Source organism: Callithrix jacchus, chromosome 8 (genome assembly GCF_049354715.1).
Source record: "Callithrix jacchus isolate 240 chromosome 8, calJac240_pri, whole genome shotgun sequence".
Classification (NCBI taxonomy): Eukaryota; Metazoa; Chordata; class Mammalia; order Primates; family Cebidae; genus Callithrix; species Callithrix jacchus.
Genome location: NC_133509.1, coordinates 41,726,979 through 41,746,377, shown reverse-complemented (window position 1 = coordinate 41,746,377; position 19,399 = coordinate 41,726,979). Strand labels below are relative to the sequence as shown.

General features: G+C 37.6%; 1 protein-coding gene across 1 annotated transcript in view; it reads right to left on the bottom strand.

Moving 5' to 3' along the window:
- Positions 1-18,767, bottom strand: part of UNC13C (unc-13 homolog C) — a 640,690-nt gene extending 621,923 nt beyond the window's left edge. The window contains exon 1 of the mRNA XM_054239666.2: positions 15,769-18,767. Within this exon, the coding sequence (XP_054095641.2) occupies positions 15,769-18,760 (2,992 nt within the window). The 5' untranslated portion in view covers positions 18,761-18,767. The remainder of the gene's footprint in view (positions 1-15,768) is intronic.
- Positions 18,768-19,399: the final 632 nt, after the last annotated feature.

Below are 19,399 nucleotides of genomic sequence, written 5' to 3'. Positions count from 1 at the left end.
ATAATTTATTTTGTATAATTTGTTTTGATAATAACATGACCATGTTAAGCAGATAACATACTTGACTAAAATTATATTTAATTTTATGCAGCCAGATCAAAGCTTTTTATAGAAATAAGTATCTATAAAAAGCATCAATGAAAGTCATTTGCTCAGTAACCTGTATAGGTAGGTCATTACGCATGCATGCACATGCACACAGGTAAATGCATACACTTGTGCCCCTTCCCTAATATTTGATAACACTAATGTTCTGGTTGTTTCCATGTCCCTCTATCAGTAATAACGTCCTGTCAAAATGTAGAAACATCAAATTGTCCAAAGATAATTCCTTCAAGCCCAGCCTGATGTGTATTCAGTTGCTAAAATTATGTTATTTCAGGATATCTAGATATGCTTTGCTATCAAAAACGATACCCTACTGAATTTCCAATGCCTAAGTATCTTCATTAGCAGGAATAATTTCATTTGATTATAGAAAAGATATAAAATGCAAACATCTCCAGGAGATGCAACTTATCAACTGAAAATCAATTACAATAAATATTAGTCATTCTACAAAGCAATGAAGGGAAGGACAAGGGATAATGAAGCAGAAACCAACCAGCTACTAGATACTTGGTAATTGGAAGACACACCATCACAGGCCTAGGGATTGGCATGGGTGGCTAGAAGAGGTGTGCTATGGTTTGAATGTTTTCATCCTCTCAAATTCATGTTGAAAATGAATTCCAATGCAACAGTATTAGAAGGTAGTAATAAAATCATGAGGACTCTGCCCTCATGAATGGGATCTGGCACCCTTATAAAAGGGCTTCAAAAAGAGACTTCATCCCTTTTTGCACTTCTTCCTTTTGCTACCTGAGGACACAGTGTTTTTTCCTTTTTGGAAGATGCAGGATTCAAGGCACCATCTGAGAAGCAGAGAGCAGTTCTCACTGAAAAACTGAACTGGGACTTAAACTTCCCAACCTCTGGAAATGTGAAAAAAATTAATTTCTACTTTTTATAAATTACCCTGTCTCAGATATTTTGTTATAGCAATACAAACAAAGACAAGGGTAAGAACAGGATGATGGAATCCACATTTACTTCTACATAATTTTGCTGTGCCACTTTTCAACATGTATACAAAAGCTTTTACTTACTTATTACTACCACTGACAATAATTTCTAACCCAATTGACCTTACCGTCTAAGATTATCTCTAAGTCCTCTCACACCTGGACTGCAATTAGTTAGCACTTTTTCACAATTACCTTTATATTGTTCACAGTTTATTGTATAACAACTAACAGCAGGGGAGGAAGGTATTTGAATACTGGCTCTGCTTAAGGTGTGCTAAGTAAGTAAGAAACATTCAGCTTAATGGACTATGGGTCTGTCAACTCAGCAGCAAAATGAGGATATTAATAGTCATAACCTCAGGTCTGAATTTGGGCCTTGCCAAAAGTAGAAGCTGTGACAAGGATAAGAGGGTGGGTAATGTGGAAGGTGGTCCCTGGAAGCAGGAAGGATGGGCAGGGAGAATGAGGTAGAGATGGAGAAAAAACCTATATAAGGATAAATGACTGAGGCTCCTGCTGCTACTGCTGCTCCTGCAGACAGTAGGGACTTGACTCAGCTAAGACCTCCAGACTTGGGTTCAGTGTGCTGCCCTGAATTGCCCTACCAAAGGGTGGAAAGCTGCAGCATTTATCCTGGATCTGCTGTCGTCTACTGGTTGAGGGTTGCTGAACAGAATCGCTCCACATCAGGGAAGACTGAGGCAGAAATCTGAAAAGATGAAGGTGTTCACTTGAGTGAAAGATGAAGCTGAGCATGACCATACGCTCTGATCCACCAGAGCTACAGCTGAAAACAGAGCAAGGCTGAGTAGGGCCGCACAGAATCCCAGGGACACTGGCAGCACCTTCTGAAGCTGTGTGGAGGCTTAAGTGGGAAAACAAAGTGTTCACCTCTATCAGTTTGTTTAAGCAAAGTGTTCACCTCTATCAGTTTGGCTGCATAAGTTCCATTTTATGACATTGTTTTACTTTCTAAGCTTATTAATAATAAGTAATAATTAGTATTTTAATCGAATGTATTTTAATTTAAATTGTAATTTAATTAAATTTTCCAGTTATTTATTTTTCTGTTTCTTCTCTTCTACTTATAACCATGATGTCCTTCACAGTATACATTCAATAGGTGCTAACAAATATTTTTAATAAACAATTTAATGATAATATATGAGTATCAGCTACAATGCCTCTACAACAGTCAGCTCCAGAAATAATTGTGAATTGACTTGAACCAGACCATAATGGTATCAAGGAAGAAAACCATGTCTTTGTGTCATGCACTTTCTCCCTGCAGCCCTAATCTTGAGTTCATCACACTACTAGCACTCAATAAATGTTGATTGACTTATTTAGTTCCCTATGTTGAAATTGCCCCAAGTCAACACTGTTAAAAAGCCAGAGAATGCACACAGATGCACATTGTTTTGTGTTTCATGAAAACATCAGTAACTAAAGCTATTAATACTGAGTCCTGTTTCACCAAGCTGCCTGTGCCCAGAGCCTTTCAAGAATTCAAACCCAAAAATAATCACAATCAATTCCCAAAATGCTTTCTGGATGGTTTAGTTAAAAATGAACAGGGAGGTAATTGTAGCATTAGGCTTCTGATTAATATTTCTCATGAATAGTTTAAAATCAAAGAAGTCTGTGCCTTTTAGGTAAGTTGCCTCCCTACTGATTAGTTACTGGTTTGGCTGAAAATTTACCTTACTTTTATGTATTTATTTTATCATCACATTTTAAGTGAGGAAATGGAGCCACAGTGAGGTTAAACAACTTGCCATGCTCATTAAACTTGTAGGCTGACTCTGGAGGCCAGGGTCTTAACCACTATGCTTGGCTGACTCATCATTGACCACTGGTGGGCACTGAGAAAAACAGCAGGGGTATCAGGTATACCACCTGCCTCCAAGGAGATGAGGGATGCAGCATGAAAACAGGAATATTCAGTGCTATGGGCTCACTGTTGTTTTAACCCTACTCTAAAAGCTAAACAAAGACATTTTCAGTTTTGCGGATTTATATGAATCGCTGGATGCTGAGATTGTGATAGATTGGTGGCAGGGTGGGGTGGGGCAAAGCATCGAGACAGAGACCAGTTATGAGGCTACAACAAGGGTCCATTTTTGTCCATCTGTCTGTCTCTAGCAATAGATAACAGTAGTTGCCAGAACTAGGAAAGAGGCAATGGAGACAGAGACAATTAGAAGACAAAATTTCCAAAGCTTATTCAATAACTAAATTTGAGGTGATGAGTGTATACCCTATATAGGAAAATTCACTTTTACTAATAAAATGAGAAAAGAGTTCATTGTGTACATTATAAAATTAACTGAAAGTCTGAAAAACTTAGCTTGGGATATAGGAGTCAAGGTGACATAGACTCCAGCCAACACTCACTACAGTAAGTTAGTTCACCACTACTGGTACCTAACCATGGGCAGCTGCAACTACTAAACTGGATTCATTAGTCTGTGTTCAGTGCTAATGTACAATGTCAGTTATCCCTAACTCCTATTACTTCCTTCAATTCAAAGTCCTGGGGAGGCATTACCAATTAGCCAAGTTTGACGTGTGCTCCAAGCATGGCTGCCAGGGGTGGAGTAAAAGATGTTTCCAGAGCCGTCAGCTTTGTAGCAGCACACAGAGCACTACTTCCATCTAAAGGCTCTCCTACTAGAAGACACCATAAGAAAGGAATTCAGATGCTAAACAGCCAAAAAACAAAAAAGCAAATGTAAAATTGTTCACTACAGTGTGGCAAAGAAGCTGCCAAGGAGGACAACCCTACCTCGAACAAACAGAGGGATGGTGGAGCCATTTATTGAGATAGAAAACCCAGGAAGAAGCTAGGTGTAGTGGCTCGTGTCTGTAATCTCAGCACTTGGTGAGGCAGAGGCAGGCAGATTATTTGACGTCAGGAGTTCAAGTCCCATCTGGCCAACATGGTAAAACACTGTCTGTACTAAAAAATACAAAAGTTAGCCAGGCATGGTGGTTCATGCCTGTAATCCCAGCTACTCAGGAGGCTGAGGCAGGAAAATCGCTTGAATCCAGGGGGCAGAGGTTGCAGCAAGCCGAGATTGTGCCACTGCACTCCAGTCTAGGCAACAGGGTGACAGAGTGAGACTCCATGTCAAAAATCAGAAAAAGAAAAAACTAAAAGAGGAGAGTTCACCAAGATATCTTGTTCGATGTAACTCCTACAACTCATTACATTGCTCCTCTTCCACGGCTCTCCATAGTACCTAGGAGTAAAAATATAATCTCGAAAAGATCCAAAAGACATAGAAAAGGTGGCCTCTGATTATTGCAGCAGATTTGTCTTACACCCTTTGGCTATTTTTTTTTCAGTCCTCAAATATGTCATACCATTTCCTGCCTACAGAACATGGCTAACAATATTTCCTCTGCCTGAGAGGATCTTTTCCTTTCTCCTAGCCTAGCTCAATGTATTCATTCTTCAAATTCCAGATCAAATACCGTTTCCTTAGGGAAACCTTCTCTAACCTCTAAACTGTAATATGCTCTCTTAACACTTTGTATTTACTTCTGCAGCCATTATCAAAGTTTGAAACAATATATTTGTGTAATTATTAAAATTAAATTCCTCTCACCCACTTAGTGATGACAAAGACCAAATATGACTTGTCATTAGTATATTCCAGATGCCCAGCCAGGAAAGTAAATATTTATTGAAGAATGAATGAACCAGTGCATGAATTAATGACTGAATGAATAAATATATATAATAGTCTAGGTTTAGAAGAAGACAGCTTCAAGACACTGATTTGGGATCATCAGGATACAAATGATAAATGTAGCCAATGGAACAAATCAAATCCCTCAAAAAAGAGTGAAGACTTAGGTTGAGCTATTAAGTATCAACTATTAAGCATTTCTTAACATGATCCATGGGTCACCCTACAGCAGAAGCAAGTGGAGACTGGATGAAGAAATCTATGTCTTTAACAAATCACACACTGCAGTCAGTTGGGGGTGCCTAGGGGAGGGACAGCAGTGGGGGATGGTGGGGAGGGATAACGAGGGGAGAAATACCAGATATGGGTGATGGGGGGATGAAGGCAGCAAACCACCTTGCCATGTATGTACCTATGCAACAATCCTGCATGATCTGCACATGTACCCCAGAACCTAAAGTACAATAATAAATAAATAAATAAATTAGAAAGGGATGTGGGAGGGATTTTAGAGCAATAATAATATTCTATTTTTTTTTTTTACTTGGTTGGTGGTTCCATGCTTGCTCACTTTGTGATAACTCATTGAGCTACATTTATACCTTTTAATATTTCCATATTTGTGTTATTCATCACAAGAAAAATAAATTTGTTCAATTTATTTAAAAAAATGATGCCAGATAATTTTAATGCAAACTGAGAACCACTAACTTTAGCAGTTAGCAGAGAAATACCCTTGACCCAGTCCCAAAGTTTGTCTTACAGGCCAGGTGTTCTAACTTCTAGAAGAAAGAAGCATGAACGTGCACAAGTAGATAAGAGCATGTTATTATGCAAAGAATACCAGAGGAGGTTTCAGAAATCCTGGGTCTGTCACCTGATCTCATCATATACTACATTTACAACCTACATGAACTACTGCTAATTATCTTTAGGGAACAGAGATTGAGGACTTTGGCTATAGTCTACTCCATTACTATTTTATGAAGATTCAATATATACAACAGGTAACTTTTTAAAAGATTCCATTTGCAGTATGTTTCTAGAAAATGCAAAGGGGATGTTGATCAACTTGAAAATTTCCTATTAATTTCTCTCAGATAGTAAAATGCTATTTTAAACATTAAGTAAATTATCATTTTCTCTATGTGTATAGGAGCATGAGTGTGTGTGCCTTAACTGTAATCACTAAAGAACAGAAATGTAAATCCAAAACCATGGGCTTTCCATAAGACACTGCCAGCATCAGAAAAGGCATTAAAAGTAGGGAAAGCTTAACCTACATCTCTGGGAAATAAGAAGATTATATTCAAGCTGTCATTTCATGTTGCCACTATTTCATGCAATCAACACTTCTTTTATCACCAGTTATACAGAAATGACACCTGGATAATCATGTTGCCTGTAATAATATCATGTAAAATGGGAAAATGGTCTGATCACTTGAGTATTGGCTTATGATTTGGGAAAATAGCTTGCAATTGCATTCTACTGACAAATTGGTGCTGTTGGGTAAATCAACATTTACCACCTCAGTTTCTCCATCTTACACAGTTGAACACTGACACTTAATTTCTGAAATCCTAAACTAGGCTCCATGGGGTAATGCTGAAGCAAACAGAATCTGGAAGAGAAATGCCAAAGTACAAATACTGGATTTGCTACTTCTTGCTTTTCTTCCACTTCCTCTTAGGTAAGTTACAGTATTTCTGTTTTGTATCAATAAAATGGAGTCAAAAATAATATCCATTTCATAAGGTTATTGTGAGTATGTGATTTAATACAGTGTAAAGTATTTAGTGTCTGACACATAAGAAAGTAATCAATAAATGTTTCCCATTATTAAGCTACATACCTTCTAGGGTTCTTAAGAAAACTAATGAAAATATGTGTTTGTGTGTGCCAATGCTATATTAAACAAATGCACACATGACAAATTTCATACTCCAAAATAAAATCATCCCTTTTTAAAGTCATCATGGTTGAATTAGGGAGAAAATAAAGGGTATGTTGAGGGCAGTGAAAGATGGTTGGAGGGATGGGGGAGAGATACATTTATTCTAAATAAAGCAACATTGCTCAATGTATTTTGTGACCTTTCGGCATTGCCTCTGGATCATTTCTTCTTATTTCACAGTTCTATGAATATGCCAATTATTAATCATGTATATTTTTGGATAGTTTATTTAATATTTGGAGGTTGCTGAGAGTAACTAAATCAAGTTTGATGAGTGAAGTAGTTGACAAGATTCTATAGCATATTTTTTTTTATCAGAAGCATACAATTGGCTGAAATGAGCCATGGTGTAGAAGTCAACCAATGTATTTAGCTCTGTCCAGTTTTACAGCCTATGGAGGCAACCTAAGCTAATACCTTTAGTGCAAGAAACAGTTCTATTTGAGTCCATCTCCCTTGGACTCAGCATCAAAATTCTGCTTGCAAATTGAGCTCAGTCCTTGGATACCATATGAACAATAAGGCTTTTACCTGTTCCAGATACTCATTTCTCACCTTGGGCCTTAGTTTAGGTAAACCAGATAATTTTCTTGATAACCTCTCTAGTGACTCAATCCCTCCTAGGATTTGTATTTCTCTTAATAGTTCTCATTCTGGGATGTTGAGAGCATATCCAAGTGATACACAGAGTTAGAGTCCTAAATGCTTTGGAAGCCATCATCTGTGGTCTGGAGCATACTCTCCAGGTTGCAGGATTTCTCTGCTGCACTGGACTCCCTCTCCTCCCTTGCTCCTGAGTTTTATGCCAGAGTCTAAACTGTCCCAGGCTATCTCGTCCATCTACCCCATTCTCACCTAATTCACCATAATTGGTTAGGCTACCCTTTGCTATCTTGCATCAGAGCTCAGTTTATCCTATTCCACACAGCAATCTCAAAAATGATTTCTAATTTTTATAAAATATGTCTCTCTGTTTGAGCCTGAAGAAATAACATGAATGATGACACGAGCAGAAACAAAAAACCTATTCATCTGAGATTTTGACATATCTCTTCTTGAATCTCTGAGATATGGTAGTCTGCATATAGGCTTTGCAACAACATTCCTAGTACAACCTGGAAATTGCTATATTTCATTGTCAGTTACTACCTCCCTCAAAAATAGCACCATGACTTTAGCAAGGGCAGGTATTCCAGTCTTATAGCTTGGGAGCCATTTAATAGTCATAATATAACTGTGTTTATGAACCCTGCAACATTTTTGTTGTTCCTGTTTATGGGTCTTTGTATATCATTTTGAATTTCTTACCTTCTATAAAATTATTTCATTCTCAAAAACTAATCTTATTGGCACTTAACTACTCCTTCACCCATAATAAAATCTTTTCAAGTGACCAGCATCACTTCTCCAGACCTACAAAACTTCCTAAAAATATGATACTATCTCAGCACAAACTATTATCACTCACTTTTTATTAACAGGGATCAGCATATAACTACATTTGCTAACACAAAATTGGCTGACTCTAGAGGGAAAACTTACACAAACACTTAAAAACATGAGCCATAACCTCTCATGACAAAAATTGCCTGCACTGGCAGTAGGATATCAGGGAAAGAGCATCAGATTTTGGATCCTGGGCAAGGCACAACAGAAGTCAGCCAGCACCCTTAACTCTCTATGTTATGCTGTCCTTGTTTTGCTCCTCTGAGACTCCTGTTTTGCTCCTCTGAGTCATTGCATTTGTAAGATGAGGCTTACAGTACCTTCTTCTCAAAGCTGTGGTGAAGAGTATGAACTTAAAATGCCTATAACTGAGTCTGACAGAACAGCACACCTATTAGTTTCTTTCCCTTTCTCTTAGTTCCATCTCACACCAGAATACACTTAAACACTTTGGCTACAGTTGGTACTAATCTCTTATACATATTCTCTTTCTCCCCTCTGAACCAATTTACAAATATATGTATTCTTTGGGTTCTTGTCTTGCCTCCTGGATGAATTATACCTTTGGGCCTTTTGGGCTTTATCTCTAGCAAGAAGTAGTGTCCCTAGATGATTCTCTGCTGCTTCTAGGGGTCCTTCGCAACTTCAATCCTCGCAGGTCTCCTTTCACTCCAAAAGCACAGACAGCAAAAGCAAAATAGTCAAATAAAATTACATCAAAGTAAAAAGCTTCTGCATGGCCAAGGAAACAATCTACAGAAAGATGAGACAATCCATAGATTGGAATAAAGTATTATTTGCAAACCATATATTTGATAAGGGGTCAATATCCAAAATATATAAGGAACTCAGACAAGTTAACAGCAAGAAATTAAGTAACCTGGTTTAAAATGGGCAAAGAACCTGAGCAGACATTTATCAAAAGGATAAATGCAAATGGAAGATATATCAGAGAGCGTTCAATATCTCAGGGAAATGGAAATCAAAACCACAAAAAGGCTGGGCTAGGGTGGCTTTTGCTTATAATCCTAGCTACTCTGGAAGCTGAGGCAGGAGAATTACTTGATCCCTGAAGTTTGAGGCTGCAGTGAACCAGGATCGTCAACCTACTCCAGCCTGGATGACAGAGACCATGTTACTAAAAAAAAAAAAAAAAAAAAAAAAAAAAAAAAAGGCTGAAAACCCACAGTGTGGTATCACCTCACACCTGTTACAATGACTGTCAAAAAGATGAATGACAAATATCAGTGAGGATGTAGAGAAAAGGAAATTCTTGTACATTTTTGTAGGAATGTACATTAACACAGCCACTTTGGAAAATACTATGGAGGTTCCTCAAAAATCTATAAACATAATTACTAGAAAATATGATCCAGCAATCCTACCTCTTCATAGTCAGTCATGTGTTGCTTAACAATAGGGATATTTTCTGAGAAATTAGTCATTAGGTGTCTAATTTTCTGAGAAATTAGTCATTAGGTGTCTGAGAAATTAGTCATTTCGTCATTGCTCGAACATCATAGACTGTACCTTACACAAACCAAACCTCAATGGCATCACCTACTACACACCCAGGCTATATGGTATAGCCTATTGCTACTAGATATGTTTAGATACATAAACATTTACAATTTAACACACAAAACATGTCACTATAGTGATTACTGTAGACAACTGTAACACACTGGTAAATGTTTGTGTATCTAAACATAGAAAAGGTACAGTAAAATACAGTATTATAATCTTTTTGGGACCACCATTGTACATGCAGACTGTCATATATGCAGTCCATCATCAACTGAAATGTCATCATGAATCTCAGGTTTGTATATTCAAAGGAAGAGAGACTGACAGTTCAAAGAGATATCTGCATTTCCACGTTTACTTCAGCAACATTCACAATAGCCAAGATAGGAAAGCAACCTAAGTGTCTACCAGTGGATGCACGGATAAAATAGTAGGTGTACCCACAATGGAATACTATACACTCTTTAAAAAGAAAGGAATTCTGTAATTGTGAGAACACAAATGTAACTGAAGGACATTATGCTGAGAGAAATCAGTCAGGCAGGCAAAGGAAGAAAAATATTGTATAATCTCAATGATATGTGGAATCTAACAAAGTCAATCTCGGAGAAACAGATTTTAGAAAGATGATTACCTGAGGCTAAGGGTGGGAGAGGGAGTAAGGTGGTAAAAGGGGAGATGCTAATCAAAGGGTAAAAAGTTTGAGCTAGCCTGGAAGAATGAATGTTAGTGATATACTTCATGGTATGGTAACCGCAGTCAATAATAACATTGCATATTTCAACATTACTGAAAGAATAGATTTGTCATATTCTCACTGAAAAAAAATGTTATGTCTTTAAGGTGATAGATATGTTTATTAGCTTGTTTGAATCTTTCTACAATGTATATATAACTCAAAACATTCCATTATATCTCATAAATATACACAATTGTTATTGTCAATTAAAATGTTCTTGTCAATTAAAAAAACAAGAGAATCACTTTGTTATAGATAATTTCAGTGTTTTAGAAACAAAAAATACTAATACAAAAGATTATTATTATATACTGCATTTTTATGGAACATTTTGCAAATTAAGTTGCTGTCTACTATTACCAATATTTCTATGCTTGAAAGAAGATTTACCGGAAAAAAAAAGAGATTCAAAGTTGCAAAAACAGATAAAATGTGAAATGATAGGAATTTATTTGTAGACAAAATTTTGCACTGAATGGTTTCTACAGGAAAATCCCCTAGGACTTTTGATATAGATGATTTCTGAAATTTTCTGTTAATACATACCTGTTGAAGAATACATCTATTGCTGTTCTGTTTTAATATGTAGATATTACCAAAGTTTTTTTCATAAAATGTGATAATCTATTTAATTCTGGAGGGTTGGCAAATCGTTTGTGTTTAAGTTAAAAAAATCACTAATATTTTTCCTTAGACTAATTGTATCTCTTTCCATTTATACAAAGGGGAAATTAAGAATGCCGTGTGGGCAGATATGTTTGCTGGACAGCTTTTAGAACTGCTCTTCACATGTGCTCTGATGACCGCATTCCTCAGAACCATCGAGTGAGCATGTGAATAGCCAGACTCTATCCTTCTCACCTGGACTGTCCACAGGTGAGCTATTTGACTTTTCACTTTAGATTTTGTTGTATTATGTTTTTAATTGTGTGTGTGGTGGTTACTCTTGTTTTATTAAAGGGCATATACTACATCAGTAACTCATAATTTTAAATGCATATGCCTAGCCCCATTGTAGGACCACCAAGTCACAATGATCTGTGAAAATATGCTTATAACTGGTCATTTTAAAACAACACCCCAGGAATAACTACTACAAAAACTTTCCAGATGATTCTAAAAACCAGCCAGATTTGGAACCACTAGTCTAACTAAATATATACCTTAGGAAATTTTATATCCTTACTTGGAAGTCAAAATATTCTGACAGTTTTATAACTATTCAGAAAACAAAATATATGCAATGATTTAAAAACAGGAAGTATGCTAACTTCCAATATTACAGTCTTTCAGAAGAAGATTTTTGTTCTTCTGCTATGAATATTATTAATACTTCAAACTGACTTTATAATTTCAGGTAAAGTGTATCAGATTTCAAATACAACACACTTCAAGCAGCTGTTACAGTACAGTATGTATTGCACTCTACAAATCTTTATAGATTTATAGTAGAAACACGAAAAATGAAATATTTCACATCAAAACCTCAGAGTCCCAGAAACTTAATGCCTTTAATATTAGTACTGGTTTCCCATGAGTATCTCTGAGTTGAACTAAACCTAGTGGCTGACTCTTCCTCATCTAGTATGAGTTTTTCCAACTTAAAACTTGAATAAAAACAACCTTTGAAGTAAATAAGCATATTGCTGTTCTAAATAGACAAAGTAACAATATAACTGTTATTCTAGATACACCAGTTAGGTAAGTTTGACATTAAGTTAGGTAAGATTTCAGCTTCTGTTTCCTCACCTGTAAAATGGGATAATAATAAAATTAAATTAAATTAATAGTGGTGTTTGCCGGGTGCAGTGGCTCAAGCCTGTAATTCCAGCATTTTGGGAGGCCGAGGTGGGTGGATCATGAGGTCAACAGATTGAGACCATCCTGGTCAACATGGTGAAATCCCATCTCTACTAAACATACAAAAAATTAGCTGGGCATGGTGGCACATGCCTGTAATCCCAGCTACTCAGGAGGCTGAGGCAGGAAAATTGCCTGAACCCAGGAGGCAGAGGTTGCGGTGAGCCGAGATTGTGCCATTGCACTCCAGCCTGGGTAACAAGAGCGAAACTCCGTCACAAAAAAAAAAAAAAAAAAAAAAAAAAGAGAGAAATAAAAGAATGAAAACAGGTAAACAAACTAGAAAGTGCCTAACAGTAATTGTGAGTAATAAACTTTTATCTCTATTCATCTGAGCTCTCAGGAGATAAAGTCATAGTCTTAGCAATTAAAAGCCGCAGTGTGAATTTGGATTTGGCTTTAACGTTTGTGTTTTTAATTTAGTATTCCACCTCTCTTAATTCAGGAATTTATCCAACACATACTAACTCAATGCCATGTGGGTATGAAGCACTAGTCTAGGCACCATGCAAGTTAAAGAATTTAAAAAGACATCTTGCCTCTAGATTATTTTGGAATAGAAAATGAGAAATACACATAAATATAAGATGAAAGTCAGTGCCGTAAGAGGCAACTATATGGGAATTTTGAGGAGGCAGTAAATAATTAATTCCAGTTGATAGGTGTTACAAGGCTGGAAGTGGGGGATCAGACAGTCACCATCATGGCGTAGGTATAAAGACAGCTACACAAATGGTACCGACTCAGTCGGGGCCATCAACAATGGAAGAACGTGACCTCATTGGGAAGCTTCTGGCCACACACACTCTAAGGTCTCTCCATCTACTGGAATGCTGTTCAAGGTAAAGGTTCTCCAAAATATTATCACCAAATATCCACATCTATAAATACTGGGGTTTTCTTGTCATCTGGATCCTGAAGACAACAGTTGAAATAAATAATTCACATGGGTGAGCTTATAATTCTATAAAGCTGTGTCAGAGGGATAGCATCCCACAGTTTGACAGCAAGAGCTCTGCACTTCAATCTGGCTAAGGTTACTTATAGAGGAAAGACAACACTGCTACCTAATGATAACTACACAGCCATGGAGGGAAAAATCTGTTGGCATCTGCCCAAAGCCCAGTAAGCAGATGGCCATGGGCACAGAAACCATCATGACAATTGGCACCTTTTTGGGATGCTCTGAGCAGGAAAGGGGCCTGGAAAATGTCCTTCTTTGGCTGCCCTTCCATCAGAGGCATATGGGTGACACAGGATAGGGAAAGCTGCCTGACCGCTGCCAAGGGGAGCAGAGACAGCCTTTAAAATCTAGGCTACCGCAGCTTCCTGGGTAGTCAATCTGGTACCTTTCAGCAACCAGAGACCATCTTAAAGATGCGTGTGCATGCTGATTTCCTCTAGGACAAATGATATCCAACAGATTCCATTCAAAGTTGGCTCAGCAGGTAAGAAGCAGCTAAGCTCCGAGAGGATAGAGGAGTCTTGAGTCCTCCAAAGCCTCATATGTCAGGTAAATGGTACAGGATTGTTTTATCTGTGTTTTTATTCTTAACCAGGTGGCTCTAGATAACCAAGAGCATGTGTCTTTTCCAAGGTTAAGTGCCACTGGATGACTAGTTTTGTTAGCTGGTGGAAGGGTCACCATCAATAACAATCTGTTTTGCAGAGGCTTGCTCAATAAGAATTTTTAAAAGTTGAAGAAGATCCATTTTCCTGAAATGTATGATGTTGTCCTATTTATGATATTGCCTGACTTTTCAAGAAACTACATTAACCAATTGGCATTAAAACATTTCTTTAACAACAGATATACACAAACCACACACTCTCTCACACACACACACACGCTCACACACATGCACACACACATGCTTACACACTTCTTAGTTTTTATTTGCCATTGAGTAGGCTTCTCTGAATCAACAGCAAATAAAGTAAGCATCAAACTGCTGGCCTGAAACCAAAGAAATAGCAACTGAATTTCAGCAACAAGGACTTCTGACTCTCAAAAATCACTGATATAAGATAGATATTACTACAATATGAATTACATTTGCATAACATTTGACTACTTTTCACTCTTATATCAGTTTTAAATATAGTCGAGAATTACTCCTCACTGCAAAAAAAAAAAAAAAAAAAAAAAAAAAAATTCACAAAATGTCACAGCAGCCAGTGCATTCAGGATCTCTTTGATTTATATTATTTTTTAAATAAGTTGCATAAACTGTTTTATTTTATAAAAACATATCTTTAAAAGGCAGCAAAGCCTAGTTATTTCAGTTGTCTTAGAAATTCAAATAGTTTAGCAGTAAAGATTTCTGATTATTCAATAATCTTCTCATATCAACCAGAAAATGGCTAGTGTAGAGGAGTCTGATCCCAGCTTTGGTGAAGACAAAGGAGCTGTAATCAGCTACTGGCTGCAGATGTTATATTATTTGATAATAGCAAATAACACTTGATCATATATATGAACTATTATGTAGAGTAATAGCTTAGTGAATGACGACAATCCCATGATCAGGGAACATAATACGCAATTCATTTAAATTGAGATTGTAACAGACTATCCCAAAAATGTAATTATCATGCAACTAAAATACATGGTAAGGGACTGGAATAAGTGCAGAGGAAGTTGGGTTGAGAAATAAAAAGTAAACAAACATATATTTAGATGTAATTATTACTTTCCAAAAGTATATATTCCAAAGTTTTTCCCACAAGAAAGCAAGTAATCTTGTCAGTTAAGGTACTCTTCTCATTTCCATGGTGGAGAAGGGACTTTATTCTTAGGGAGGTAACTACTCAACTCTATCCTCTTACTGACCTCTTTTCAAGCAATAGCCTGTGACCACTCAGGCATGGCCTGGGGCCTTGGCCCTATTGCTCTCCCTGACTGTGCCAGTAGGTTGTAAATGAGTCCATGGTCTTCTATGGGACTGGCCTATCACAGTCTGTGCTACAACTTTTCCTGTGGGCAGCCCCTAAATTGTTAATGAATAGGAAAAGGAGTGATTACGTCTCAGACTTCATCTTTTCAGATTTTTTTTAAGATGAACTACACCTTTCTCCCCATCCCTGTAAACTTAATGAACCAAGAAGTAGACCCCAGACTGTCGGCTTTAACCTTTTGTTTCACTCACCTTTTCTTTGATAACTGATGCCACAAAGTTTGTTGATATAAAATAGATCTGTGCCTAAATTTAGCTGAGAAATCTGATCCACAATGTGTTGGGTTAAGTTTGGGCTCATTCCAATGTGACCCATTTAAAATATTGTTTGATTTTAAATCATCAAGCCCAACTTGTTAGAAGAGCTACTTGAGTAAAATAAAATGCCCCTCAAAGTAAGCATGAAAAGTAATTGCAAGTAAACTTTCAATCAAGTTAAAATAGAATATGCTCTAAAGAAGTGCTACCCAATATTAAAACACAATTAGCTCACAATGTAGCATTGAAACATGAATACCTCCAGCCAAGATCTTCTCTTCCAACTCTGCCATTTGCTTTTTATAGGCCCTTAAAGCTGCTTCTTTGAAAGAAGGACGAATTCTCTTTGGCTTTGTGATCTCCACAGGCTGTTCAGGAATGTTCTGGTTTTCATCTTCTCTTATTTCCGTCTCAGCTGCTGTTTCATTTAAGGGTTCTAATCCCTCTTCACTAACCACATCATCTGCCGGACCATCATAACCCTCATCTTGTGGGGTTTCATAAGGTGTTTCATATGAAAGGTGATCGTATTCTTGCATTTGTTCATCTGTTTCAATAATACTAGTCCTATTTTCTAGTTTAGCAAGGACTTGTTCCATCACTTCAACATAATCTGTTTCATTATCAGCCACTGGTTCACTATAATCCTCCTCATCCTCTGCTTTATAGTAATAGGGCTCCGTGTAGACATCAGAATCAAGTGTGGTACTTGACTCATTTGCAGTTGATTGAGATAATGTCCGAAATCTCCCCATTAATGAAGAGCCACTGTCCTCATACCCGCTCAGACTCTGTGTGCTTTTGTTCCATACGACTTCCAAGGCTGACTTAGCCCTCTGCAGAGTAGATCCAAATTTTGGGAAGCTGAAAGTCTTATCAGAAAGGTCAATGCTTAATCGACTATGCCATGATTTGGGTGGGGCATCCTCTGAATCATCACTTTGCAATTCACTTTGACTTCGATAGATCACAGACAACTGGTTTTGATTTTGGTATAGCTCATTAGAATTAGCTTCCTGATAAGAGTCATATTGGCCAACCCACTGGCCTTGTGGTTCATTATCCAAGCCAGGGCATGGAGAAGAGTTGTCATCTTGAGTTAAGTCGTAGCTCTCTGAGTCATCTTGAAGGTCACTGTGGCACTTTCCCAAGTATTCCAGGTCTTCATTGTAAACATCAAGCTGTTGGTCAGAAAAACTGTTTGTTTCATAATCAAAACCTTCCTGGGTAGATGAATCCAAGGCTAAATCAGCTCCTTGCTCTACTTGATTCCATTCCTTCCACGGAGAAAGATCCTCATGTAAAGAGAGCTGAGAATCACTGTAATGACTTTGGTCTCCAGATGCACACACCATGCCATTACTCATTCCACTATCCACAGTTTCTGTGTTTTCAATTTCAGTCTGCCCTTGGATACCCTGAACACTTCCATTCAAACGCTGGCCCTTGGGACTGTCATACAGGGTAGCTGTTCCTTCCTGTTTCCTCTGCCATAGCTCCCGGTCCGAAGATGACAGGAGAGAGCTTCCATTAGTTCTGGTGAAAAACTGATTTTCTGAGAAATCCTCTGAGTAAGACTGACACAGTTTGGAAAAATCTGATTCAGAACGACTAAGTTTAGCAGTGAAAAAATCACTCTGTGAGTGCCAGAGAGGTGTTGTATCTGCATAATGGGTTGTGGTTTGCTTTTCCAAGATATCTGATTCTGGCAACTGTGAGGAGATTTTATCATAATCTGATTTATTTGAAATTCTGCTGCCATTAGCAGCTTTATTCTTGGATCTAGCACTGTGTGATTTTGAGCTTGGCTTGGAAGTACTTCCTTTTGTTGGAAGCTCTGACTTGGAAAGCACAGCGTAACTGTTTCTATTGAGGTCAGATTCAAGATCTTCATCACTGTCATCAGGTGACTGCCAATTGTTCTTTTTGATTTTTAGCTCTGGAGTAGACAACTTTATATCCATGCTCTCATATGTCTGAGAGGATGGTATCCCTTTCTCTTTTCTTTCTCTGATGTCATGAGTCAGAATATCTGTTGAGATTCCAATGCCTGTTCCTTTGAGTTTATATGATTTTTTTAAGACAGAATCCCTTTGCTGAGGGGTTTCAAAGTACACAAGTATGGGTCGAGGCTTTGCATTTGGGCAGTCCCTCTGGTGCCCTATCCTCTGAGCAAATTCAATTTTGATAGCATTTGCTGCATCTGAAAAACCCATTTTATCTATTAGAATTTGGTATACCACACTTTCAACATATTCAAATCTTTCTTCAGGCACATTTAAAAATCTCAAGCTTGCCTTGCTACCCATACGACCTAAGTGCTTAATATAATCATGGATGTCTCTGGTTTCCCTTCGAGACTGGACAAACCCTGTACGTAGCTGCTCAATTTCACTTTGTACAACCTCCACGCTGCTGGAGATCTCATCGATGGAGTGTTTGAGAGCATTGACGTGCCCTCGTAGTTCACAAAGTTCTGTTTCTATCTGACTTATTCCCTGAAGTTCCTTAAAGATCATTTCCATGACATCATGTGTTTGGCTAATACAGCCAGAGGAACTGAATCCTGGATCCAGGGAATTTGTCTTTGGGTTTCGAGCAGTTCTGTCCAAAGACTTGCTTCTTATTCCCCAGGATTTTTTCATGGTGCTTAACTCTGAGTCTGAGGAGACACACTCTTGACTCTTCTTCCATTTTCTCAGTTTTCGTAAAGCTCCCAGTTTTAAGCTATGTAGAGTACGCTCCCCGTCGGAGCTGCCCTCAGAGGGTGCAAGGCTGCTTGAACTCTTTCTGTTGCGTCTAACTGGCATTGTGTGTATTGGTTGTGCCTGGTTTTCTGTGCTACTCCTTAGTTCATTTAATGATTCTGAGTAGGAGCTCTCGATTGAAGACAGCTCTTGAAGCAGATCGTCATTCTCACTGACGGTTACTTTAGTATTCTTCTGTAGACCATTGGCAATAGCTACTCGGTAACTGAATGTTGGTGAGAGGGAAAACTCTTTACTAGCCTTGTCTTCCTCAGTGGATAAGTTATGAGTGGATGAACACTTTGCAATCTTCTTTACAGTGCTTTTAAAGGTGTAAGAAAACTTGGGGGATTTGGTCTGGCCAGCAGTAGGAAAGTCTTGATCCTTTTTCTGCTGACGATTCTCTTTTTTTTTGTTTGTATTTCCCAATTTCTTTGTAAACATTCCTTTGCACAGCTTATGAATGTAAGGTAATATCAAGCTCTTGAAAAAATTAGCCACCATGGAGAGCAATTAGTGCAAGCTTTTCTGCCCCAAAATAGTAAACAAGGTATCAGGATGAAAATCTGAAAATCCAAGGCAAGCATCACTGTTCAGATATTCTGTGCATCATTGGAAAGAGATGGAAGGGCAGGCATGGCTCCGCCACATTGTTTCTATCCTGTGCAAACCAGAAGCAAAGCTCCATCTATGAAAGACATTCTTTCCTGGAGGAGGAGTTTCATGAATCTCTCTCATTTCCACATAACTCCATACAGCATCTAAAAAGAAATGAATGTTAAAATAAGCATCAGAATTCAATTCTAGATTTATTCCATTTACAATATATTTCAAAAGTCTTCATAATACACAATGTATGAAAAATTGCAGAGGTAGGAGAATATATAAATTTCAACACACATAAAATAGTTAAAACAAATCACTACCAATAACTGTTCATAATTATTTTTTCATAAACCACTTCTGGGTGGGCACAACTGAAATAGTATTAAAAGGTATTAATATTTAGAAAACTTGGAGTAATATGACTGGCAATTAATACAGCCATATTAATTTCATAAAGTCATTTGTACTTTACTTTCTTTCCTAATGTCATGTTTACTTACACAAACATAAGAATTTAAATCTAAGTATATTCCCTTC